Below are 26,257 nucleotides of genomic sequence, written 5' to 3'. Positions count from 1 at the left end.
AATGGTTCTTTTGTTCCAAAAAACATACTTTACACAAATTTTTACCCAAATGGTTTTCAAAGTAAAAACATTTTTTGTACTTTATACTTTGATATTGTTAAAAGTACAAAAGTAGAAATCTACCCAAACAGCCACTAGTTAACCACTTCTGCATGTTTTTAGGAGTGGTCGACGTGCCTCCAAGAATGGGACCTTCCCGCTTCTCACACGTTTCTATAGATTTGTTATTGAACGTGTGACATTTGTTTTAGAGTGCCATGTGCATGAGTATTAATACTTGAAAATTTTAAATGGAGTTAAACAATTCAAGTATGTGAGGAGTGGGGTTTTTTTCTTTAAAAATGGGAAGAGCCCACTTCTAAGATGCTGTTTAATGAAATTTTAGGATGCCATGTTTGAATAAGAAGGCTCTGACTACTTTAATTTAATAGTAGCGAGGACCCGTGTGATGTACGGATTTTGTTAAGCGAAAGCTAAATAATAAAAACAAATAAGAGTAGACAATTGTTTTATATTTAACTTTTTTAAATAATTAATAATTATTTATATTTTATATATTATTTCTAATAATTTTTTTTGTAATGCAAAAATAACAATAATTAATTTCAGCTAGGTTTGTTCATCAAATTCATGAAACCAACCAAATTCACCAATCTGATCCAAGTTGGTCGACTTTGGTTCAACAACTTTCAAACTCGACTAGGCTGAGTTAGTTTTGGTTTGGCCATTTGTAAACTGCCCAAAATCGAATCACCAGACTATATATATATATATATATATATATATATATTGGTCGACTTCGGTTCAACAACTTTCAAACCTGACCGACCCAAACTAATACCAGTGTTTTCAACCCACCGTTGACTTGACCGGTTAAACCATTCAAACTGTCAACTAATCTTGATTTCGAGTTTGGTTCTGTTGAAACCCACCCTTCGACTAAAAATCGTTCAACCCAAATGGTTCAACCGTTGACCCGGCCACCAGGTCACGGTTGCACACTTAATGTCCGGTTGAAGTTATCTTTTTTATTTTGGGTAACCTTTCAAGATCTATGCGCTCCAAGGTGCTATGGAGTATGGTCGCCTTGCCTTGCTATTTTCACAAAAAAACCCTTTCGGAATTACTATTAAGGTTGGTTTCTACACAAAAACAATACAAACTTTATAAAAAAAATAAAAAATAAAAAAATAGAGAATTTAAAGTTACAATTTTACATTTGAGCGATTGATATGAAGGACAGATTTGGAAAATAAATCAATTTTCAAAAAAGAGATTGGAAGGGTTTGGGCTAGCGATTCATATGAAGAGAAAATTGGAAAATAAATATTTTGGTCAAAAGGGACCTACTTGCAATCATGTCAGAAACTTCAAGGGAGGTGATTGCAATTACCAAACTTTAGAAAAGGTTTTTGCAACAAACCAGAAACTTTAGGGGAGGTCTTAGCAATTTATCTTTTTTAAGGGTAAAATAGAAAAACCTCCCCTGAAGTTTTCGACAATCATAAAAACCTCCTCTCTATTTTTGACAAAATCAACAAATACCTCCATTCCGTCAATGACCAAGACGGAAAACGTTAAAGAGATGATCTTTTTTTTTCAAAATACCTATTTTACCCTTTCTCAGACACTGTTCATCTTCTTCCTCACAATGCAAAACAGCATAATGGTGGTGCACTCCCCCCTCCAACCTTCCCTCTTCTTTAATTTCCCTCAGATTCTCTCTCTCTCTCTCTCTCTCTCTCTCTCTCTACTAACACGGAATAACACTATTCATCATTCCCCTCTCTCTCATTCTTCAATCTTCATCAATGGCATCTTTGTGTCTCCTCTTGCTCTCCCTTTCTTCTTCTTTTCTCTGTTTGAGGCTTCCACACAAGCCACTCTGTTCCTCCCCATCACGAAAGATGGTGCAACCCACCAATATATGACAACGTCCTACTGTCGATGTTCGTCCTTGAACCAGTGTTTGTCGACAATTAATGGCGAACCAGGGTCTTGTAATCACACTGATTCCACGAGGCCCAGTCCGAGCTCGAGAAACCCCGTTGCACTCCCGTACTCCAGAAACCCCGGTACGAGATGAACCTTACGAATCTTGTACAATTCAATGTTTCGTTCAATCAATTGAACAGTTCGATTCCAAAGGAACTCCAAAAGTTTACGACTAGTTCCTTTCTAAGCACTTCATTGTGCGGTTCACCGCTTAGCCCTTGTCCCGGCAAACAACGCCGTCGACAAACACATAAATCAATGATGGTGCCAACAACAATGACAATGGCGAGACAAAGAAGAAGAAGTTGTCTGGAGGAGCTATTGCAAGAATTGCGATCAGGTCGGTGTTCGCATTCCTATTGATTCTTCTCATTTTGTTTCTTCTATGCGAAAAAAAGAAAACTAGGAAAACGAACGACATTGCAATGGTGAAGTAGCTCCCGTCAGATGTAGAGATTTCTCATGAGAAACATATCAGAGACGGAGGCAATGGCACTCTGAACAGTGGAGGATTTGGGTGCAGTGATAGTCCCATATCATCTCCTCGGACTATCTCCACTATCAATAGAGATGATTGATAAAACTATAAAAGAGTATTAGATTCACAGGAAAATTAATAGAGATGTTCTCTCTAGATGATGGTACCTTTCAAGACGTTCTTTAACTGCAGACAAGGGCTTATAGTTATCTTGCTCATCCGTTACGAAAGCATTCTTGACGACGAGCTCATGACTGAAACGATTTTCCTGACATCGATAGTCTCCGGCTTTGCTTCTCCTCCATCAGTATCCAAAGAAACATTCTTCAAGATTGCGAAGTTCATTCTTTTTCGAGACGACAACTTCTCGATTGCAGCTTAGAGAAGGTCTTCTTCATCTTGTGCAAGCAAATTAGACTGCCATGAGAAGGACGCGCTTCTACTATTGATTTTGATATCGAAATACTCACAAGACAAAGAAGAGAGAAGGTCACCGCCATGAAATAATCACCCCTGTCAGCCACCACAACGCCCATGTGCAAATCAGACTACCCCTGTTAGTGTTACGATCCATTTGTCCCATGTTGGTAGTGTGGGATGCTAATGTGAGGTATCCCAAATTGGTAGAATGGGATGCTGTTGTGGGGTATATATGTGCTTGGGTTCCCTCCCTCTAACAGCTAGCCTTTAGGGGTGAGTTCTCCTAAGGCACATATCAAATGGTATAAGAGCCTACACTATGCCTCCCAGTTGCAATCGTGCAGCGCAGGTGGTGACGTCGGTATTGCAGTGTTCGACCAGGACTAGGTGGACTAGTGCAAAGCCAGCCTGCGTGAGCACCGGGACTACGAAAGCGTGGTGGGATGTTACGATCCATTTGTCCCATGTTGGTAGTATGGGATGCTAATGTGAGGTATCCCACATCGGTAGAATGGGATGTTGTTATGGGTGAGTTCTCCTAAGGCACATACCAATTAGCCACGAGAAGGTACTGCCAAGCAAATCAGACTGCAAATCAAAGTGCAACACTACCATGAAATAATCACCGTTGTTGGGGAGAGAGAGAATCAGAGGGAAGGTCACCGTCATTCTGCCGTTTTGCGTCGTGAGGAAGAAGATGAGCAGTGTTCGAGAAAGGATAAAATAGGTATTTTATCATCTCTTTAACGTTTTCTATCTTGGTCATTGACAGAAAGGAGGTACTTATTAATTTTGTCAAAAATAGAGGGGAGATTTTTGTTAAAATGAAACTATAGGGGAGGTTTTTATGATTGTCAGAAACTTTAGGGGAGGTTTTTATATTTTACCATTTTTTTAATAATTAAAAACAACAATTAAATAGAGGAGAGAAAAAGATGGGGGAGATATTGTAGGGATGTGGAGGGCAAGGCAAGGGTGAGAGAGATACCATCTAATAAAGAGACATCCATCATTTATTAGAACTTCTTTGTTAGAAACATATGGATTGGAGACAGGAGAACATGAGTGAGAGAGAGAGAGAGGGGGGTAGGGGTTGTGAGAGCAATAGTTAAGAAAAGGTTTTAGGTGCGAGATACTTTAGGATGACTTTTAGGCAAACAAAAAGAAAAATAGGAAAGAACAGAATTTTTTTTTGATAAAAAACGTGCTGATGAGGCGTGGATTATTGATCATTCCGGACCCGCCCGATCCAATTAGCCAACCCATCCAACTGCTGCCGTTCAGATGGTTTATCAAAAATTGGATGTGCTAAAACCAGTCCCACAAAACAATTACTCAGCACTCCTATAGTCAGATACATAGAGAAATATGGGGTGGCACACTGACACGTTCAATGAATAAACAGAGTCAATGGATGAAAACAAATTGTTTGTCGTGGACAAAGACAAATATATGGGTAGTTGGGATCACATGTGAATGATCTGACCACAAGACACAATTTGCCCCCCACTTTATTTATTCACTTATTATATTTGGTTGAAAGAGAGAAGCTGCATGTGTATGTCTTTCTTTATTTTTTTTTCTAGCATTGCCGTGAATAAGACTGTAAATACAAATATATACGATATAAATATATTCAAAATTATATAAAAATATAAGGTTTTTCACTGTACATATTTGTATTTATACTCCTAAGCTGCCTTTATAAGTACATTTGTCAGCCATTAAATTAATATTATCTAAGGTCCTCTACCCAATGACCCATTACTCATCAAAAGGAACCAAAAAGTTATTTAACCCATTATTAGATGAGAAATTAGTGGATATGAGCACTACACTACTCTGCCAAAGACCAATTCATTTACACCATAGTGTATAAACTGAAATTGTCAATATTTAAAGGAGCACTTGTAGGTGTGGTGTAATTACACATGTTGATTTCATATATCTCAGATACAACTTATAAAATAATCTGTGCTGTCAATCATGAATGAAAAACTAAATTAAAAAATAATATAAAAATAATAATGGATAAAATAAAGCACCAATATATAATTATCGGATATGCCAAATATTAGAGGATAAAATGTATAGAATAAGAATTTATCTAATAATGGAAAATCATTTTATTAACAAAAAAGTATTAAAATAATTTAAAATCACTTACTTTTTATCTTCAAATATTTTAATTATTAACAAAAAATGGAAATGGTTCAATGTAAAAAAAAAAATATCATAATATTACTTTCAAATATTAAAAATTATTAAAAACAATTGAAATATAAAATAAAATAATATACAGATAAAACAAAATCAGAATGAAAATGAACTAAATAAGTAACTATGATGAATTGGGACTATCATCCCATTGTGGATGGAGTGAATGGTCTTCATCCAGGACTTTTAACTGCATATGATGATATATTAGAAAATGAAAAGTTTTTGTCAACAATATATTATAAACGAAAACCGTTCAAAATGAACTAAAGAGGAGACCAAAATATATTAACACAACCCACATATTTTTTTTTCTTTCTGATATCTTTTAAAGGATCACACAACACGTGGCAACCATCCCCTAACCCATAACCCCACCAACCCACGCGTATGGGATTCGATCCCAACTACAACCAGCAGGAGACCTTACCACCCCACATAAAAATTTTACGCATAGCGGTAGCCTCACCAGATAAAAAGCAAAACATTATATAGCCTTATACCTTTCGCATGCATACACATGACATGATAAGAAAAAAAGTAGTAGCATTTGTGCTACTACTTTACACTTCGTACGTCATTTCTAAAGGCACTTCGTGCGAGTAAACCAAGTATGAAAGGAACTACTTAGCTAAATGCTCGTTTATTCTAATTAATTAATTTTGTGCGTCGAGGTCTGAACCCAACTTTGAAGCTAGCCTGCAGTATTGTGGAGGCATCATTTGGTTGGTTCAGACAAAATGGCTTCTTGAGTCAACTTTGATGGAAGACTAGTTAGGCATCATTTACCCAGTCAATATTTATAAGGAAGCTTATGTATGACTTGTATTAATCAACATTCGATGACGAGAAATGCTGACTAATGCAGTATATATGGACTTCTGGGTTTTAGTTTTGATCGCCACTTCGCCCACTCTCATTGTATTTTGATTTTCTTCCTTCAAACAATCCGGGTCTCCGGTTTGGACTTGAAAAAAGTAGAATATATTAAAACGAAAAAAAAAAAAAAAGCAGAAGCGAATTACATTTTGATTCAGACGACTTGGCTAGTTAGAAATAGCTACCATTAGGAAGTTTAGAAATAGCTACCATTAGGAAGTTGATTAGCTGGTTTGTTCATGTATTTATCAGCAACGTACGCCCTCCAAGCAACGGCAGCTGACGTTACATAGTTTGGACTCTTGAAGATATTCTTTTGTCTAAATCAAACATATAATAATTCTCCGCAACAGTTAAAGGGCTGTTCGTCAACATGCATGATTTTGTTTATTAGGAAGTTGATTAAACTTGTGGCAACTGTTTTTTGCTTTAAAACAAAAAACAAAATTATTTATATTATTGATTAACGGCCCCTAAAATATAATAGGGGGGAAATAATTACAGTATCCACTAATGAAGTAGTCAAGCTTGATTGACAAGTTTGTCACGTCTCCAAATACTATAATTGAGGTAAGTGATATTTTTATGACTATTTTATCCATCTAAATGCCCTGCCCTTGTTAAATGGTAGATTAAATATCACTGTTATATCATTTATAATGGTATTATTAATTAATTTTTCTCTTAAATAGAGTTCGACTGAAAATAAAAAGACGAGCCGGATCTGCTCCTCACAGAAAGCATCTTACATCATGTATCGGGAATATCTTCCATACTTTTGTGTTATTATTTATGGGAGATATTTTCAATACACAAGAGATGTGCGTGTGAGATCAGTATAAGGTGAATTGTGTGAAAGACATGATACCAAAAAAAATGTAACCAATTAACCCATATCATAAAAATGGTAATCAAATTCATCGAAGAGTTTTGATTGATCAAAGCCCTGGCAGCATAGATTTTTCTCTTTTTTTTTTTCTTGGTAAACCATTATTTTTCCCTCTTAAACTTTTCTTATAAGAAGCCAACTGAAACTTCTCCTAGTTTTAGAAATACACTCAGCAGCCATTGAATATTGAAGGACTAAGGGGTTGTTTGATAATAACCACCAAAATAGTTGAATTGGATGAATTATTGCTTCATATTATAGTGGATAAATATAATGAAATATAAAAAATTCTGATATTTAATATGATGTAATTTTGAAATTGTATAATATATTATCCTAATGACATTAGTGTAAAGAAGGGAGGTTGGGTACATACAATTTGTTCCTTTTTTTAACCAAAAAAGGCTACTTTCATTAAGAATGATTAGAATACAACCCATGAGATTACAATCAACAACAACAGTCAAACAAATAAAAGATAAATCTAAACCAAATTAATGATGAAAATAAATACAGATCCTGAGCATCAGGATATATAGAAAACTTATGATAATTATACAAATGATGCATAATAATGAAAACACAGACAAGGGCGGACACATGTATTAACGATATGATATTTGGATTTAACTTTTATCACATGCATGAAATTCGGGCATATTCTGGTACAAGGGCATATGTGCATATATATAATCAAGTTAAAGGGCAAGTTAAAAGTGAACTAATCAAGTTCAATTTTTATGACTTGCACCAAAACCTAAGCAAATATTTATTTTATATAATAATATAGATATAGATATATAGATGGGGTGTTTCCTTTTACCTCCTATGGAAAGAAGGGAAATAAAGATAGTGTACATCATCATCCTACAAGCCCCCTCAATAAGAAAATCTTTGTATTTATTTACATTCTTCACTAATGCTCACAAAGTGGTTTGTATTTGGTGTCATGTGATCTTTTGCAAGTATAAAAAGATAAACATGGTTGAATGATCAATCACAAGTGAACATACTAGTGTTCCATATACAAGGGACCACATGGCATGGTCATTCGTGATTGGTTATTCAGTTAGGTTTTCACAATTGTATTTGCAACAAATCCAGTTTTTTTGTGACTTCAAGTCCATCTTGTCAAAATTTATATTTTTTTGGGGCTACATATGGGATAGTCCATCCCCTAATCTTAGTGCGGGTAATCAACTGAGTGGTGGCTCAGTTGGTACGTCGATTGGGTAGTCCCACAAATAATACGGTTTCGAGCCCCACTATCGGCTCTTATCTACCACCACACCTTTGAGAAGAGTTGTTAGTTAGATTGTTGCTGGAAAAGTGTTATACTATGCCAAGAAAAAAAATGAAATATAGCCCCTGTGAGGGCGAAAGGCGATGATTCGATGTAATAACAAAACAAATCCTGGTGTAGGCAAGATTGGATTTGAAGCTTATGATACGATTAGAGATGTCAATGGGTCGGTTTAAATGATAAATTCAGCTTGACCCAACCTTAGGGTCAAGTATTCGGTTTAGGGTTGGGTTAAGGTTTTGATTCTTCAACCTGAGTTAGTTCGGGTTTTGATTAACCTATCCGATGGGTAAATAAATCTTAAACTTTAAGGCTATAGAGTTAGAAGTAAAAAAAAAATACAAGAATACTTTGTATATACATCTTCAATTAATAGATTTTATGTCTTCAAAACGTGTTTAAAACATGCAATTGAAATGTTATGAGTCTGATCGGCTTGGTATCAGGTTAGACCCTATAGGGTCGGGTCAAGTTTGAAAATCATGCATTTTTAATATCGGATCAGGTTCGGGTTCGGGTTCGGGTTGATGCACTGGAGAATCGTATTAGAATTGAGACAAACCCATGTTGAACCCAACCCATTGAAATCCCTCGCTACAATTAGTAGGAGGCCTTACCAACCAACACCTTGCACCTTGTCAAAGTTATGTAGTGGGTTAATCATCAGTTCTCACCATGGCATTTCCTTTTATCACCAATTTATCAGATGCAAAACTTACATGATATATGGTGATTAGGCTAGTAAAAATTGGGCCACGTGTATTCATTAGTAATCACTATGTAAAAATTGGGCCATGTGTATTAGATGGGTGTTATGAGGTGAGTATCATCGGTACTCACCATGTATTCATTAGTAATCATTATGTCATCTGCCAATTCATCACATACACTTTAGGGAGAAAGACTGTTCAGCCCAGGGTTAGAATTTATAGGCACAGAGTACTGTTGGGGTAAGTGCCAGCTCGGAATTGGTGTCAATTCATGGGCGAGTGTTGGTGCAGAGTGTGGGTTATTGCCATTTTGAATATTTATCTCTGCAATGGAAATCAGAAATCTACATTGGGCCTGTTTGTGGAGAATATCTCATTTTCACCCACTATATGGACAGTAGAGGCAGAGCTTTGGTGCTAGTCATAGCAATGGCCTTCATACTTTAATGCTCTAGTGAATTGCAATATGCTCCTCACACAGGGCGCCTCATACGGACCTCGCATGCACATCTCACCATGCATTGGGAACATCTCCTATAAATAATAACATATAAATATAAGAGGTGTTCCCAATGCATGGTGGGATATACCTGTGAAGTTGGTGTAAGGCGCTTTCTGTGAGGAGCAGATCCATTCTCGCTCCACGCCCGTGGTAAAATATATGGGGCCCACTGAATGTTTGTGGGTATCATGGAACATTATTAATCGTTTGCGTTTGCATTCACTAAACCTATCTCTACCAAAAGAATGTCTATGGAAATAATTGATTTTTTATTATTTGTCTTTTTATTTTTAGATGAATTACAAATTATTACCTTGTACTTTATGAATAGTTTCACTAAAGACCCCTAAATTTTTAGATTTTGATAAAGACCCCTTAAATTTTCAAATTCTGATCTATTAGTATTCTGTCACCTAACAAAGATCATGGGCTGAGGCCATTCAATGTTGACAAAATCCCAATCTCAGCCCGCTAAGTTGCACCTCTAGTTTATTGTGTAATTCCTAATTTTCATATAGAAGTTTTTTGGTATTTTTATTACAATTTCTAGAAGTTTCTCAGGTATTTTTGATAAATTAATTTCTTTCATCCTTAAACGGAGAGGGGATATTTTCCGAACCTACAAGTTAGGGGGGTTTATTGCAAATAAAAGCTTAGAGGTAATTGCCATAGTGTTACAATCATACAGGGACTAATGTGTAATTTACCCATTATTTTTTAAACCGTCTGGTATTTTAGTCATTTTCATTAAAATTCTTATACACATTAGTCAATGCCATGGATTAAACGACAACGGGACTTTTCAGTAAAATTTCTGCCTTTTTTTCCTACTTTGGCTGCTTAGCTTACCAAACTCGAGCTCTCCTTGGTCTCATCACTCTGTAGTCTATATATACACGTGAATTTCGTTGCCGCTGATCACCCTGTCATTTCCGTCTCTCCATCCTCCTCCTCCTCTGCGTAGTGACTAGTGAGCAACAGGGTTCCATACAGGTGAGCCTCTCTACTCCTGCAAAAGCCCCTTTCTGATTTTTGTTTAGCAATTTCGTTTAATTTTGTTATATTTTCTGGTTGAGCATCATCAGTTTCAGGTATTTCTATCTGACTCTCTCTCGATGTGTGTGATGATGTTCTAGTAAATGTTAGTATTACCGCTTTTGTATGATAAAACAAACATTGACTTGATGGTGATTTATCACGTATTCCTGCAGATCCTCTCTGCTTCTACTTCTTGTATTTTGATTCCATCTAATTTGTTTTGTATCTGCCATAGCCGAGGGTCGAAGATCTGTTTTCTTCTCTGGATTTACGCTGTTGGTGTTAGTTTTCGTTTGATTTCCCGCATTTCTTGTCGCGTCTCCTCCCTGACTTGTTTTCTTTAGGCATTAATTTTATTCATCACTGGCTCATTGCTAGTACTTTATTTTCGTTTGTTCTCGGATATTCCATAATTGCTCTTTAGTTATGTATCTTATTTTCCGAACTTACTAGTTTGTCTGTTTGTTTTTTCCTCTTGGTTGTTTTAATATTTCTTTCTTTTATCTTTTTTACTGTGTATTGTATTGGGATTGATTTTAGTCAATAGGGAAGACGGGAAGCATAAAATTTAAAGGTTTTGGATAAATAATACTTTTTTATTTTTTGTTTTTTTTTATTCCAGGGATTTCCTCCGCACTAGAAAAGAATAGATTATAAACATTTTTACCAAAATCTTCAACTTCTCTTTTCCTAGTCAATTTTTCTTACGGGGAACCGTGATTAAACAGTTAAAAAGCGAATATTCTAGTTAAATATACATTGGATCATAAGGTCTCTAATTCTTTTCCTATGACTACAAATATTTATGGCCTAATTGTTAGCGCAGTTTGCTGTTTACATGTTAATCTTTGCAGAATGCTTTTTAAGTCTAAGTATTTTTCTGTCGTTATTGTTGTTTTTCTAATTGTAGCTTTGTTGATTGCATCAATAATCTGTGTAGATCATACCTATGGCCCCGGCAGCTGCAGTGGCGGATTCAATAAAGCCTCGAGGTTTTCTTTTACTGTTTTCAATTCTTCGGAAATAAGAAAAATAAGTAACTTGAATAAATACAGAAATCAGTTGATGTAGTAGGTCATATTATCATTATGATAGATTGTTGGTGTTCTTAGATTTCTTTGGTTATTTTGAACAGATGTTTGTATTGTCGGTGTTGCACGTACTCCAATGGGTGGCTTTCTTGGTTCCCTTTCTTCTTTATCAGCCACCAAGCTTGGATCTATAGCTATTGAGTGTAAGATGGAAGCCTTTCTTAGTTGTCTCTACTTGATATATTGGGTGGTATCCACCTTGTTGTCTGAAATTTTACTCTTGTCAACTAATAGGTGCTCTTAAAAGAGCAAATGTTGATCCATCCCTTGTACAAGAGGTTTTCTTTGGAAATGTTTTAAGTGCAAATTTAGGACAGGCTCCTGCTAGACAGGCTGCATTAGGAGCTGGAATACCTAATTCAGTAGTGTGTACAACTATTAACAAAGTCTGTGCATCTGGGATGAAAGGTGAGGAGGTTATTTCTGGAAAAAAAAAACTAAGTATTATGTCATTGAAAAAACCAACTTAGAAGCAAAAGTAAATTTTTTCTTTTTGGGAAATTGCAGCTACAATGCTTGCAGCACAAAGCATCCAGCTGGGTATCAATGACATTGTTGTGGCTGGTGGCATGGAAAGCATGTCTAATGCACCTAAATATCTTGCAGAAGCAAGGTGGTACTTTTTCCCTTATTCAGTTTCAAGATTGATTTGTTTTTCTTTAAGTTTTGTGCTTTTGCTTTATTTTAACTGGAATTCAGATTCACTGCTAGGAAAGAATAAAGAAATTTCTGAATATCAAAATGAGGGCTTTTAGAAGAGATTGGATAAATGGGTGAAAATACAAAATTTGGATAGTCAAATAAACCTGGCCTACTGGATAGAAAGGTCATTTCGCATTGTGGGAAAGAAAACAGATTAACATACACAACAAGAAAGGTGAGATGGAGATGCAAAATTAGGATAATCAATGAACCTCAACCATTTTACAGGAAAGTTATTTCACACTTCAGCAGCCTGGAAACTGACTAGACTAAGTGGGTTTTCCATTTGATGATATTTCCATCCTTGGCATTTTAATGAGCTGTTTTCTTGATAGAGCCTGGGTGTAGCAGCCTGGAAACTGTGAAACTAGATTAAGTGGGTTTTCCATCTGATGATATTTCTATCCTTGGCGTTTTAATGAGCTGTTGTCTTGATAGAGCCTGGGTGTAGCAGCCTGGAAACTGTGAAACTAGATTAAGTGGGTTTTCATCTGATGATATTTCAACCTTGGAATTTTAATGAGCTATTGTCTTGATAGAGCCTGGGTGTATCCAGAAAATAAGTGGATAGTGAAATAACAATGTGCAGGATGACTACCTGTGAACTAATCCTTTTCATTTATGATTAGTTGAAAGGAAATTTTTCTTAACTAGATTAACCTCTCAAAAGATGTTAGAGTACCCAAGTTCCATAAAGGAAGTGAAGTTAATGTTTATGCTTTTTGTGTCATGTTTGCAACTATGCTACACGAAAACCTCAAAATGGGCCCAATACCCATGTCAAACATATGTTGACAGCAACACCAGCACAACAATTTAGGGGACTTCTTATTGGAAAATTTGGTAATGCATGGGAATACTAATACTTGTGCTTGGTATCTTTGCTTAACATTTGCATTGATTTATGCATCTAGACTTCTTTTCTTTCCTTCTTAACAATTATATAACACGGAACCATATCATTAAATATTGTAATTCGTAATTGAAGTAGTAAAGTAAAGCAGCAGAATCATTGAGTATTATTGTTTGGGGTTTGCCAAGTCTGACACCTAATAAGTAATATATATATATATATATAGGGTAAAGTAATCTTATTAGAAACCAGATCAAGAGATTACAACAGAAGCCCCAAAATAGGGGCCACATATACAAGACCTATATCCCCAGACCAAAATACAATTCTAACAGACTCCTTGTCCTCAGCTGGACACCAAGCACCAAGGTGTGGAGACCTTTTGCAGCCGCAATCCAAGAAACTAGCTTGCCGAAAGTACAAGATATTAGACAGTCTGAATCCTTAGTACTATTTTGAAATATTCTTCTATTTCTTTCCGCCCAGATGGTACTAATCACTACACCTAATAAGTAATAACTGTGTCAGATTTCAACACTCATACCATTATCCAAGTAAAATAGGTTTGAAATTGTATGCTGGTGCATATCGAACTCAGTGATACCGCATTGGTGGACTTGCAAGATTACATCCTTGTTGTCCAACCACAGTGGCACATTTTTTCCTTCCTAATAAGATGTAGTGTTAGAAAAGTAATAGTTTTTGTAGACTATCCTAATTTTGTCCATATGAGCAGGAAGGGATCTCGATTGGGTCATGATACTTTAGTTGATGGCATGCTTAAAGATGGCCTATGGGATGTTTATAATGATTTCGGAATGGGAGTATGTGCTGAATTATGTGCAGATCAACATGCAATAACAAGAGAAGAACAGGCATTTATCTTTTCTAAAGCTATCCCTGTTTAAGCTTTGCCTTGATACTTTCCACCAGTTATATCAAATCCTATTTTATTTAATACTTTTTCAAATGTATGTGGCACTTGCAGGATTCTTATGCTATTCAGAGCTTTGAACGTGGTATCTCTGCTCAAAATAGTGGTGCATTTGCATGGGAGATAGCTCCGGTTAGTGTCCTAGTTATATGCAAAATGGGAGAAAAGTGTCCTTTTAGTGGATTACCAATATTTACTACGGTTTTGCATCATACAGGTTGAAGTTTCTGGAGGAAGAGGAAAACCATCCACAGTTATTGATAAGGATGACGGTTTAGGAAAGGTAGACAGAATTGATAATTATGCCACCAAATAAAACTTAAGTTACAACAGCTTCTTGTGCATGGAACGTGAATTTGTTGTTTGCATTTTTTTGTCATGTAATCATGTTTAAAATGTTCCGTATTACTTAGATGGGACAATTTAAGTAACTTTTGTTTACCCTAGAATGGGATACTTCCTATTATATGTTAGCTTTCTATTTTTCTGTACAAATGGAACTTCTAATATCAATCTCAAGAAGAAAAACTGGGAAGGGGGGATGTAAACATTAAGTTTGTCCCATATGACCTTTGAAATAAGCTGTTGAATTTACAAATAGTGTTTATTTTTTGAAAAAAAGGTAAATTAATGTATTAATAACAAGAAAATTAAACCCCCACACCTACACAGCAAGGAGCTGTGCCATTACTACCTCCACCTCTACAAAAAGTATTGATTAAACATTACAAAATAGCAAATCAGAATTCAAAAAAGAGCTGTATGGTATATCTGTAAAACATCTGTGCACTGCAACCCAAGAATGAATTCTACTACCTCACAATTCCTTTATAATTGCCTCTTCTGTTTTCCTAATATCTTCAAGATTTCTGGCATTTCTTTCCATCCACGCGGTCCAAAAAAAAGCCTAGTGCAACATTCTCCATACTATGTTGAACAACCCAAGTAGTGCTTTCTGTTTTTGCCCTATGGATTATTCTCTGTTGAACAACTTCTTTCTTTTGCTCCCCTAGTATTCTCTGTTGTGCATACTTCATACCATATATTCTAAGTAAAATAGGGTGCCAAATCATCTATCTTGGCCATTTTGGATGCCAAAAACCTATTTAATAGAAATAATTCACTTTTTCTTACTGGTGCTGTCAAAGTCTTCTACGCACATGACCAAACCATCTCAGTCTACCCTCACTTCAATAGGAGATAAAATGAGAGAAAGTAGACTGAGATTGGTTTTGTCATGTTCATAGAAGACTTTTGACAGCACCAATAAGAAAGAGCAATCTGTTGCAAGATGAAGGGGGCTAGAAGGGGTAGGGGTAGAAAAATGGGCATGAGTCAAAGTAGTAAGAAATGATTCGAGTACTAATAATTTAACAATTGATATGGCTCTAAACAGAACAAAATGGAAACACAGGATTCATGTAGCCAATAAGGCTTGGACGATTCTTTCTTTCGCATGTTATTTTCCAGGACATATAGATTGGAGTTTCCAAGGATCAAAATATTGATATGTATCATATGGATACACCACTCAAAACATCGAAGTACCAGGTGTATCGTATCTGTATCGGTGCACATGGATATGCATGGATACACTGATACATGCACATTTTAAAAGGTTCAAATCTTTGGGATGATAGACCCCATCCCTATAATTCTTATAAAATAAAAAAGTAAAAAAAAAAAAAACTAAGACAACATGGGAGTATCGGTCATACCAATACACATTAATACCCAATTTGGGTATCAGACATATCAATATTTGGATCACTGATACCCAATTTTGGGTATCGGGCATATCAATATTTTGATCCTTGGGAGTCTTTCAATATTAAAGTACTTTATGGTTGGTTACTGGCTTCAATATTAATATTGATCTGTTATTTTTGTATCTTGTCAGTTTGATCCTGTTAAACTAAGAAAGCTTCGACCAAGTTTCAAAGAGGTTGGAGGTTCTGTTACAGCTGGAAATGCATCTAGCATAAGGTCTGTTGAATTTCTTGGATGTTTGGGGTTATTTTTATTTTTCGTTTTCCCCTATCATTCCTTTTTTGTTGGATGGGGACCTTCTTTGTTTTCAAGTCTGTCCTTTTCAGAAATATGTCTTCATTGTTTTACTTGAGCTTTTCCCCCAAGTTGCATCATTTTAATCAAAATTAGAGGATATTCCCAATCTTTTCACTGTAATAGGTTAGTTTTCCCATTTCTGCTGTTCTTAGGTAGTTACATACTTCCCTCCAATATAGAAATCTTTTCTTGGATGAAATAATCTGGTACACACTGGTATGAATGAGGTATTCTTGAGCAGTTTGAAGTATAGAAATGAACAGTAAAAAGAAAACATGAACTTTAATCCTTTCTCTTTTCCTGAAATGCCATGCCCAGTGATGGAGCTGCTGCATTGGTGCTAGTGAGCGGAGAGAAGGCAATTAAACTTGGACTGCAAGTAATAGCAAAGATAACAGGATATGCTGATGCAGCCCAGGTATTCTGGTGAAGATTTTAGAACTCAACATAATGTTCCAGGAGAAATGCCATAATTACATTGAAGTGAAGAGAGTTTTTCCCCCCAGTATGCATGTACATCTATTCTATTGATCTTGAAGTCCTACAACACTTGTGCAGGCACCTGAATTATTTACAACTGCTCCTGCTCTTTCAATTCCTAAAGCCATTTCAAGTGCTGGATTGGAGGCTTCTCAAATTGATTACTATGAAATAAATGAAGCATTTGCGGTGAGAATCCATGCTTTGGTTGTCAATATTAACGGTGCTTTATTTGTTACTATGTCTAGTTTTGAAGTCTTGTTTACTGGTCTCCTCTCTGCAGGTTGTGGCCCTTGCAAATCAGAAGCTGCTTGGCCTTAATCCAGTGAGTCTAGTTTTTCTTGAAAACCTTTTCTGGGCACGGTTACATTATGTGAACTGAATATCGAAAATTATTTTTCTTGGTGATTGTGCATTTTCCTGTCTCTAAATTTTCTGGGCGCAGTTACATTAGTTGTTTTTCCTTTTCAGTTTTTTACAGAAGCTCATGCTTTCTTTTACGTGCAGGAAAAAGTTAATGTGCATGGTGGAGCTGTATCTTTGGGACATCCCCTAGGTTGCAGTGGAGCTCGTATCTTGGTCACACTTTTAGGGGTATATTTCAAATGACTTGCTATATTGGTTCTGCATGCCTTTACTATTAATTTCTTTCCTTGGTTTTAGTAGTCATATCTTTGTAGAGAGACATTGCAAAAATAGTCTGTCAGATATCATTGCAAAGTATACTTCCCTTGCATCAACGTTAAAAGACCATTTGAGAGTTTAGTGACTTTTATCATGGTTTCTTGAAGTTAATATGAGGGTAATCACCTTCTCTGTTTGATAGTTAGGTGCTATCTATTTCTAAAGACACTACAAAGATTTATCTTTCCTTTTCTAGCCTATCTTTGTTAGCTTTCTCTTAGGATAAGTGGGTCTCCTCTTTCAATATTCACAGTTTGGTTGCTATAATATTTGCAGGTACTGAAGCAGAAGAATGGGAAATATGGAGTTGGTGGTGTTTGCAATGGAGGAGGAGGAGCATCTGCCCTTGTTGTGGAGCTTATTTAAGACAGTAAGGTTCATATGTTGAGAGTTGGTTCATGATTCTCTATCAATGCTTGGTTGAATCACCATGTCTTAACCAAAAAAAAAAAAAAATGTAGCACCATGTGATCCTCAAAAGAGCATTACCTCTTTTTTCTCTACAACAGTGAAAGGCCATTACCGAATGCTGATCCCAGCTATCTGGGGTCATGGAGGGGTAGACTGAATAAGGTCCTAACCTCTGGCATTTTTGCACAAAGTGACCACCCTCACTCTAACCTGTGTTATCACGCTTGCGATCCCAAGATTTTACCATTACACCAAGTAATGGCCCCTTTTTCTCTATGACAGTAGAGCAAAGTCAAAAAAGAAATCTAACCACTCTTTGCAGCCAATTCCAAAAATGATGCAACATAGTTCTACCTAGGCCTAGTTGCTGCAAATTCTTATGGCATTTATTATGATTCGGTCTAGCCACTTGAAGAACAGAATGTCTATGTGGTGTCAGACAAGTCAACCAAGTTATAAATATTTTTCAAACGGTTTGTTGAAACCAGAATCATAGCCATGGTAACTGAAAAAGAGTCTTACCACAAGGATTTCTGCAAAACTCGCCCTTAGTTCATTGAGTGCTTGCATTTTCACTCCTTACAACACATGAAATAAAGAAGAGAAAGAAAACAATAGACAGGACAGTCAAAAATTAAAATAGAATCTCTTGGTGTTGTAAGCACACAAAGACAAACAGTAGATCTAATATAATGGTTGTTTAACCATATAAGATACCGCTTAGGAACTAAAGGCTGAGAAAGTGAGAAGCACAAATTTGTTTACATAATGCATGATTGGGAACTGAACAATCTTGATCAGATTCTTTTTAACTGCCAGATATAATTGTGCTTGTTTCTATTCCTCTTTTCCGATCTTTGCTAGTATATACAATTTACCTTTTTTTTCCTAAATCAGATTATCACAATTGAGATTGGTTTTTACACTAGAAATAGAAATATGTTAGGTATTACACTCGGTGCATTTGCCATGCGTAGTGGTAAAATCTTGACCTGACAAACGAGTTCAAGCCTGAGAGCAGCCACTTTGTGAAAAAAAGAGAAAAGGAATACTAAAAGTTAGGTCCATATCCAACTTTGGGTTATGGATAGCCAGGTCCAACATTAGGTTATAGCCCTTTTTTAGTTGTCCATAGGTAATAAGTGTGCAGATTTACATTTCCTCCCTTTAACCTCAATCCAATCACCCATTATCTTTCTTGTTTTTTCTCCATTCATATCAATGTTAAGATTTGCTTAAATGTTTGAGCTAGTTCTGATGCACATGAAAATAGTCAATTTAAAAGTCTGAGTTTCTCAACTTATCCAATTAATGCATGTTTTTGTGTCTCCCATCTGAAGGTTACAGTTATAGTTGTGCATCTATAATTGAACTTTTTCAGATCTAAAATGTAAAACTACTTGGTATCTGGTTGGCATTTGCTAATTTCCAATGTAAAACCTTGTCAAAGAGGTCTTAGATTCTCAATATGCTCCACTCAGCCAATTGAACCTCAAAATTCTAGTAACCTACCACACCAATGCTTCCCTTTAACTTGACTTGTGACCATTGTTTATGGCATTCTTTAAGTAACTGAATGTTCTTTGTGTGTTGCAGGCCATTTTCCAAAAGTGGGGCGTTTCTCGTTATGAAGCTTAACTTCTTAGTTGTTGTAATGGTTAGATATGCAATTTTTTATCTCTGTCATCCTTTTATATTTTTCTTCTCTACTAAGTGTGTAAGGCCCGTTGAGAAAATATAATCTCCGATGTTGTTCGCTTGTATCATCTAGTAGTGTTTTACATTTTTCTGTTTTATATGCTCAACTGCATTTTATGCATGATTATGGAGCTGAAACCCTCTCATGTAGACTCATGCAAAAATGCAAATCTGATGACTGGTTTGACGTGAGTCACCGCACCGTCAGGGGATATATATTGGATGGTTGAAAGGGTTAACATTATCGATCAAAAATTATTATAAAGTATGCAAGTGATGGTGCCTGCACCACTTAACAGGCTGAGGTGAGTCCCCCAAACCATGCAAATTCGGCTGAGTTTAGAAGCTAGTGTCATGGTCGCTGTGGTTTTTTTTTTTTGAAGGTTGGTCCCTGTGAAATTAAATCACGTACCCAGTATTAGTGAAATAAAATGTGGCATGAAGTCCAACTGTGGAAAGTATATATTCTGATTCTCTGATCGATCTTGATCTTTTTATAGAGTGAGTGGCAAATCCAACTGTGGAAAGTATATATTCAGGCTCAGGCCTTCAGGCTAGGTTGGGCCTATTCAAATTTTGACAAAAGCCCAATCTGAACCTGCCCAAGTTGTAGCAAGGCTGTAATTATAGCATGTAATACCAAAAAATGGGAAAAAAAGGATTGGAACCATCATCCTTGAAGCACAACCTAAGGTTTAAAGTATGGATACAATCTTGTGGGCATGTGGGGCATAGGTGCAAAGTGAAATTCTACAAGCACTTAATACCCAAAAAAAAAGTGAAATTCTATTTAATGAATCCTTATTAAATTGTACTCTTTTTATTTACTCCTATTTAATGGTTCACATTTACTCTCATATCTAATTCCTACTAGTTCTTTGACAATGTTCAAAATATTGGTATCGCAGTGTATGATTAATGTAGAAAAATGGGGTAAATAACTAAATATCAATATATGCTTTGGATCCAAATGCATGAATTCGATAAAAAGATCTAGGTGCACATGGCTGCCACATTCTAAAGTTTATCATGATTTAACTAGTTTCTAAGATTTATTTCATTTTTTTTTCTTGAGCTTTTATAAATATAGATATTTTATCCTTTGGAATCCATGCACTGCACGGGTTTCTTACTGGTTGCTCTTGATGATATCCTAGACCATATAAACAAACCACATGTTTCCTCTGGCAAAAAGTAGAATTGAGTTCACTTTTCTCTCAGACACGGGCAGCAGTGGCCACTTTTAGTTGACCTGTGGAAGGCTATCCCACTGGCCTTGGCCAAAATGAACTCGAGATTTCATTATTTCAATATTGGAAGGACGAACTCATTCCTCTTATAAAATTATGTAAAAACAGTAGGATTATAACCGTACAGATGAAAATATTCCTCTTCTTTTTATCCTCCTTCTTCAGTTTCTTTTTATATTGTTCTTTCAGCATCACAATGCCCCAAGTGTCATTCATTTAGAATCTGTTTTCTTTGTGTCATCATCATAATCATCTGTATAGTGTATACTATCACTGATAATCTGATGTTACCAATTATTGCACGTGGACAATAAAAGTAATATGGCCCCCAGGCTTCAATCGTTGTTTGCAATCAGTGCAAATTTTATTTGCACTAGTATAAAGCATGGGAGTGAAAATGAAAAGGTTGCAAATTCTGATTTAATTTTCTTTTTGGTCTTTTTTTTATTCTGCTTCAGGTCTTATTTTACTTCAGCTTTATTACAATTAAATAAAATAAGATAAAATTTGAAACAAAAATAGATCAAATTTTGCATTTAAATCATTTATACGTTTGTAATTTTGCATCAGTACAAATAAATTTATACTGCAGCCAAACACAGCCAAAACGAGATTGGTTACCCAACCACCTCATGTTGGAATATTGAAGTGAGTGAGTTATTCTCTCCTCCTGTGATCTGATTGCTTACTTTCTCTTTTCTTGCTAGCTTTTAGAAATCACAAGACATGAGAAGGACGAATTCTATCGTATTTGTCAACTAAGATTTCGTTTGAAGGTGTCAGCAGCTGATAAAAGTCAGTAAATGCAGTCCTCTTGTTTCGAATTATTTATATTTCTTTTGCACATCATATAGTAAGCAATCATCGTTTGACACGTGTTTGGAACAAATTTAAAACTAGTTTTTCTCATTTTTCTCATGTGTATTATGTAGTTTTTACACATTTACAATGGAACGCCTGTGACAAAGTGATTGGTTAGTGTGGAAGTTTTAAAAGAAAAGTCTAGGAATTCATTCATGGCCTGAAATATATTTCTTCTTCTTTCATTAATTAACTACTGAATGACCCCGTATTAAGTACGGGAAGGTTAATTATATATATATATATATATATAAACATTAATGATTTTTATTACCATCTTTTAACACGCTCATACAGTCTATTGATCCACATAAATTGACTCATATATGTCAAACCCGTAAAATTATACGGGTCATTAAATTCAACTTGAACTGTTTATTAGTTTAATTTAAACATTCTTATTAGTATTATTATTAATTTATTTTAGTATTTAATTTAATTTTTTTGTTATATAGTAATAATATTAACTAAATTTGTAATTATTTAAATATTTACTTAAAATAATTTTTCCAACCGAGTATAATTATTATATAATAGATTTGTTAATCCATAATTTGCATTTAAGAATAAACATTAATGATTTGGCTTAACAATTTTAATGACCGTTAATAAATATTGATTCTTATTTAAGGTTTAATTACTGTATTCGGTAATTATTATGGGGCATGCTTTGAATAAACATTAACGATAACTAACGATTGTTATTTCATTTTTTATTATTTACTTAATTAAGTACTTGATGATTGTTATTATTATCAATTGTTTCTATAAATAATTGATTGTCATTATTATTTACTTAATTCAGTAATTTTCAGCAAGTAATTATTTGATTTAATTTGAATTTTTTTCATTTTGTTAATTATTTATAATAGACATTTAGGGTAGACTCTTTATTTGATTTAAGAGATTCACCATGTTTTATCTAGACAATGACCCCAAACTAAGTAAGGGGCAACAACAGTATCATTTAATTTGAAATTTACTATTTAACAATAAAAAAATCAATGTCCTATTGAGCACTATCAATAACTTTGAAATCATTAATCTATTTATAAAATAGTAAAATTATATGGATGTTTACAACAATATCACCAATGATGCTTAGTATTTAGGGATGTATTAATGGATAAAAAGCATTTAAATGATATCCATTCAAAGAGGCAAAGAAGAAAGAAAATTATTCAAAGAGCTGCTAAGAAAAACCATCCATGCCAAACAACATTTGCAAATACATCCATCCTCTGAAGTAAGAGATGAAAAATATATGACTACAATCAAATCATCATGTATCGCTACAATCAATTGATAATATAATCAGGACTCCAAAGCCCATCCAACAGAGGAAACCTAATGGTATGTTTGAATTATAGGAATTGGGAGATAGAAATAGGAAATGTTGATGTGCCAAATTCAAGTCAATTAGAATACTCATAGATTTTTAGTTCATTCACTTAGTGGTAATTTGAATTTTTTTTATTCCATGTCTTCATTGAGTAATATAGATTAATAATATATTAATAATTATGAAATCAGTTTATTATTACTATTGTTTACTAATAATATATTCTTACTATGGGTGTATTGATTTTGAAATCAGTAATATTAAATTATTATTATTATTATTATTATTATTATTATTATTATGAAGTAATTAATTTGTTATAATTACGATTTTTAGTTAATTTCTAAAATAATAATTACTTATAATTCTTTTAGTTTAACAATAATGAATAATTGAAAGTTTATAATTTAACTTCCACTAAATGAAATATTTATCGGAGAATAGTAATAGTACTAGTTATAATTACTTATAATAATAATGTAAATAAGTAACACTATTTATATATTTATAAAATAATTAATAAGAATTAATATAAATATAAAATGATTATATCCTGATTAATAATTAACATTATTAAAATACTTATTAATTAACATTTCGAAGTAATAACTATCATTGTTATAATTAAGGAATTAATTATCAGAAATTAATTTTGTCAAAAATCATTATTCTTAGTAATAATTAATTATAATTATTGATAATAATAATATAATTATATTAATTAATATAAGTATTAATTATAATTACCGATAATAAAAATATAATTAATTATTTAATATAAATGTATGAATTATAATTTTTTTATAATCTGATGTTGTTCAATCCGATGTGGTGCACCAACTGAGGAGAGCAACCAGATAGTCCTTGCTGATAGGGCGAGGCCGAGATGTAAGGACGAGGCCACGCTTCAAGACCTGTGATCAAGAAAGAAGTTAGAGGCCCGAGTAGTTATCCCAGGGTAAGTACTCCGACGCTCAAGTCAGTAAGAGGTGGTGGGTGTTCGGGCCGAGCTATGAGGATGCTGGTCCGAGCTAAGTAGCAGTATTGGTCTAAGAAATTGGATCCCTTACCTCGAGCATGGAGTGCCTTTTTATAGCCGAAGATCCGTGTCCTAGTTGGATTGGGCTTACGGGGTTGTCGGGGTGAGGTTAGCTGCGCCGAAGTACTCGGCATAGAGTCTCATTCCCCAACGGAGTCATCTTTCTTTACTCCTCTTTATCTGTAGTTGTGCTCATCCGCATGACATGTAGTTGACGTGGCTGGAAGGATAAGACGGGGGGCCACAGTAATAGTATAGCTCGGTTAAGTTAGGTCGGCGTGGCCGAGCTAGGGTGATGTGGCAGGGCGATAGTTGGGTGGCCACGTGTCTCGCAAGACCAGCTTAGCCATGATGCGAACACCACTCTCCTAGTTCTGAAGTCATGGGATGAAGTAGTCCAATTCGTTCTTCGGCTGAAGAACTTCAAGTTGATGTCTAGATGGGCGACTGGTCCTCTTGGTGTTCCTCGATGACTGTCGCAATCTTGAGAATCGAGCAATATGGAAAATGGCCGAGGAATCTTCCCATTGTTGGCTGTAGAACTATAAAAGCCCTAACTTCAGAATCTGAACCATTCTCCTAGTCCTGTAGCTGAGGATGGGGAGTGTCTGGCCCGAAGTGTTACGCGGTTGCGTAGCTTGGCAGAGAACCAAGGTGTCGAACTGAGCTTCCGAGTCCATCCTGGTGGGGCCGAGGAATGGCTTTGATTCCAAGTGGAAGTTGGGCTTTGGTACTGTGGTGATGCTCGGCCATGGTGCATTGAGCTTTGGAGTTGGATCCGTATTTCGGAGTTGGGGTTTGTGTCATGCTCGGCTTTGATGTGCCGAGCTTCCAAAATCAGGGCTTAGTTCAGCCGTATGCTGAGGAAAGGCCTTTTGCTGACAGTCGGAGGTCGAGCTCCAGAATTGAGGTTGTGATGTTTAGCAACAGGGCATCGGGTTGTGGAGACGAGTTCCTTCAGGGTTATCGAGCTGTGAAACTGAGGTCATTGCGATTCGTTTGCACCATGTCGGTCGTTGCCAAGGAGTCTTCCGCTCATCGGCTACAAAACATAAATGAGAACCGAAGTTTCGGTTACCGAACCACTCCCCAGTTCTGCTGTCGAGGAGGGAGGGTGCTCGGCCAGACTACTACACGGCCTTGTAGCCTTAAGCGGCCTAGCCGAGGACTTTAATGGCCTAAACGAGGGTCTGCGTCAAAGGTTGGACCGGTACTGCGGGAGCTTCCTTTACGAGCCGGTCGCCGGTTTGGCACCATGCCTTGTGTTTTAGTGCCCGGGGATATGGCCCGATCTAAGCTATGTACGCCATTCCCTCGGAATACCAAATGAAGTGTCCGCTTCTCGAGGAGACGGCCACTGATGCTCACCCCAGTGAACTATGCGTTTATGAGCATAGCTTGGAGGTTGGGCCAAGGTTCCCGTTGAGCAAGGGATTCGCCAAGGTGCTAAACTGGTATAGGGTGTTGTCGGTGCAGCTAATGCCGAACTCCTTTAGGTTCTTGCTCGGCCTTATGTCCTACTATGTTGTCCACAATATCGAGCTGACCCTGGGGATGGTGAACTTTATGCTCCAGCTGAAACACCACCAACAAGGGTACTATTACTTCTCCACTCGACGGAATATTAGGTTGTTGGTTGGGGCCCCTTCCTCCGTGAAGCATTGGAAGGAGTCGTTCTTCTTCGTGCGCATTCCCTGGGGGTTCCCCTTTTCTTGCCGATCTGCGGGAGCCGAGGATGACTCTGCCGCAGCCCCAATGGTCGCCGTTCATTTGGAAGGAGAGGTCGGCCCTGAGCATGATCCATGAAATCGACGTTATTGCGTACACATGCTCGGAGATGTTGATGCTCTCCGGGCTGATGGAGAGGGTGGCTGGTCCGTTTCCTTTACTAATTCATTCATCAAGTTAAATTTATCATGCCTGCCTTTTACTTACCTTGGGTATCCTGTGTTGCAGGTATAAGTATGACCAGCGAGGAAGAGATTGTTCGCCAGAAGAAGGCACTTCAGCAAAGGCAGGAGCGAGCCGGTGTGCAACCGAAAGCTCGTCCCGAGACCGGAGAGTGGCCACCTTCCGTAGATAGAGCAGCTCATTGAAAAAGGAGAGTCTGGTAGCGGAAGGCTGAGGACGACGACGTTGTCGTGGTCGACCCTGAAGGGGTTCGTCGTCCCGTAGGCGAGTCGATAACTGAGGCAGGTAGTAGCTCGGGTCTGCACGTGCCAAGGTGGTCGGTTCGTGTGGACGACAATCTGGAGACGCCTGGGGTTCCTGAGCAGTTACTGTGGGGAATCATGACAATGTCAATAGCTTAGGAATCAATCGGGGTCGACAGCGAAGCCCTAGAAAGTGTGCTGCTACGGTCTGCAACCCAAGTAAGTCCCCTCTTCTTATTCCTTGTGTTTCGTTCTCTTTCT

The 26,257-nt window shown here is 36.3% G+C and overlaps 1 protein-coding gene across 4 annotated transcripts; it reads left to right on the top strand.

Moving 5' to 3' along the window:
* The first annotated feature begins 10,164 nt into the window (after positions 1-10,164).
* Positions 10,165-19,449, top strand: LOC104594265 (acetyl-CoA acetyltransferase 2). Of its 4 annotated transcripts, none has more exons than XM_010254486.3 (15): positions 10,165-10,386; positions 11,372-11,423; positions 11,567-11,665; positions 11,757-11,930; positions 12,030-12,135; positions 13,814-13,952; positions 14,066-14,143; positions 14,229-14,294; positions 15,912-15,997; positions 16,397-16,496; positions 16,637-16,747; positions 16,842-16,883; positions 17,066-17,152; positions 17,519-17,612; positions 19,250-19,449. In XM_010254486.3, exons 2-14 carry the CDS (start codon positions 11,381-11,383, stop codon positions 17,606-17,608), a joined length of 1,221 nt encoding a protein of 406 aa, XP_010252788.1. In that variant the 5' UTR covers positions 10,165-10,386; positions 11,372-11,380; the 3' UTR covers positions 17,609-17,612; positions 19,250-19,449. The 4 variants fall into 4 exon arrangements, with proteins under 4 accessions (XP_010252788.1, XP_019052752.1, XP_010252789.1 ...); XM_019197207.2 differs by having other exon boundaries at positions 10,185-10,386; positions 17,519-17,617; XM_010254487.3 differs by having other exon boundaries at positions 10,315-10,386; positions 11,342-11,423.
* The last annotated feature ends 6,808 nt before the right edge of the window (positions 19,450-26,257 follow it).

This window comes from Nelumbo nucifera, chromosome 1 (genome assembly GCF_055504915.1).
Source record: "Nelumbo nucifera cultivar China Antique chromosome 1, China Antique-T2T, whole genome shotgun sequence".
In the NCBI taxonomy this organism is placed as follows: Eukaryota; Viridiplantae; Streptophyta; class Magnoliopsida; order Proteales; family Nelumbonaceae; genus Nelumbo; species Nelumbo nucifera.
The sequence above is the reverse complement of the archived record's forward strand: the minus strand, read 5'-3'. Positions and strand labels throughout refer to the sequence as shown.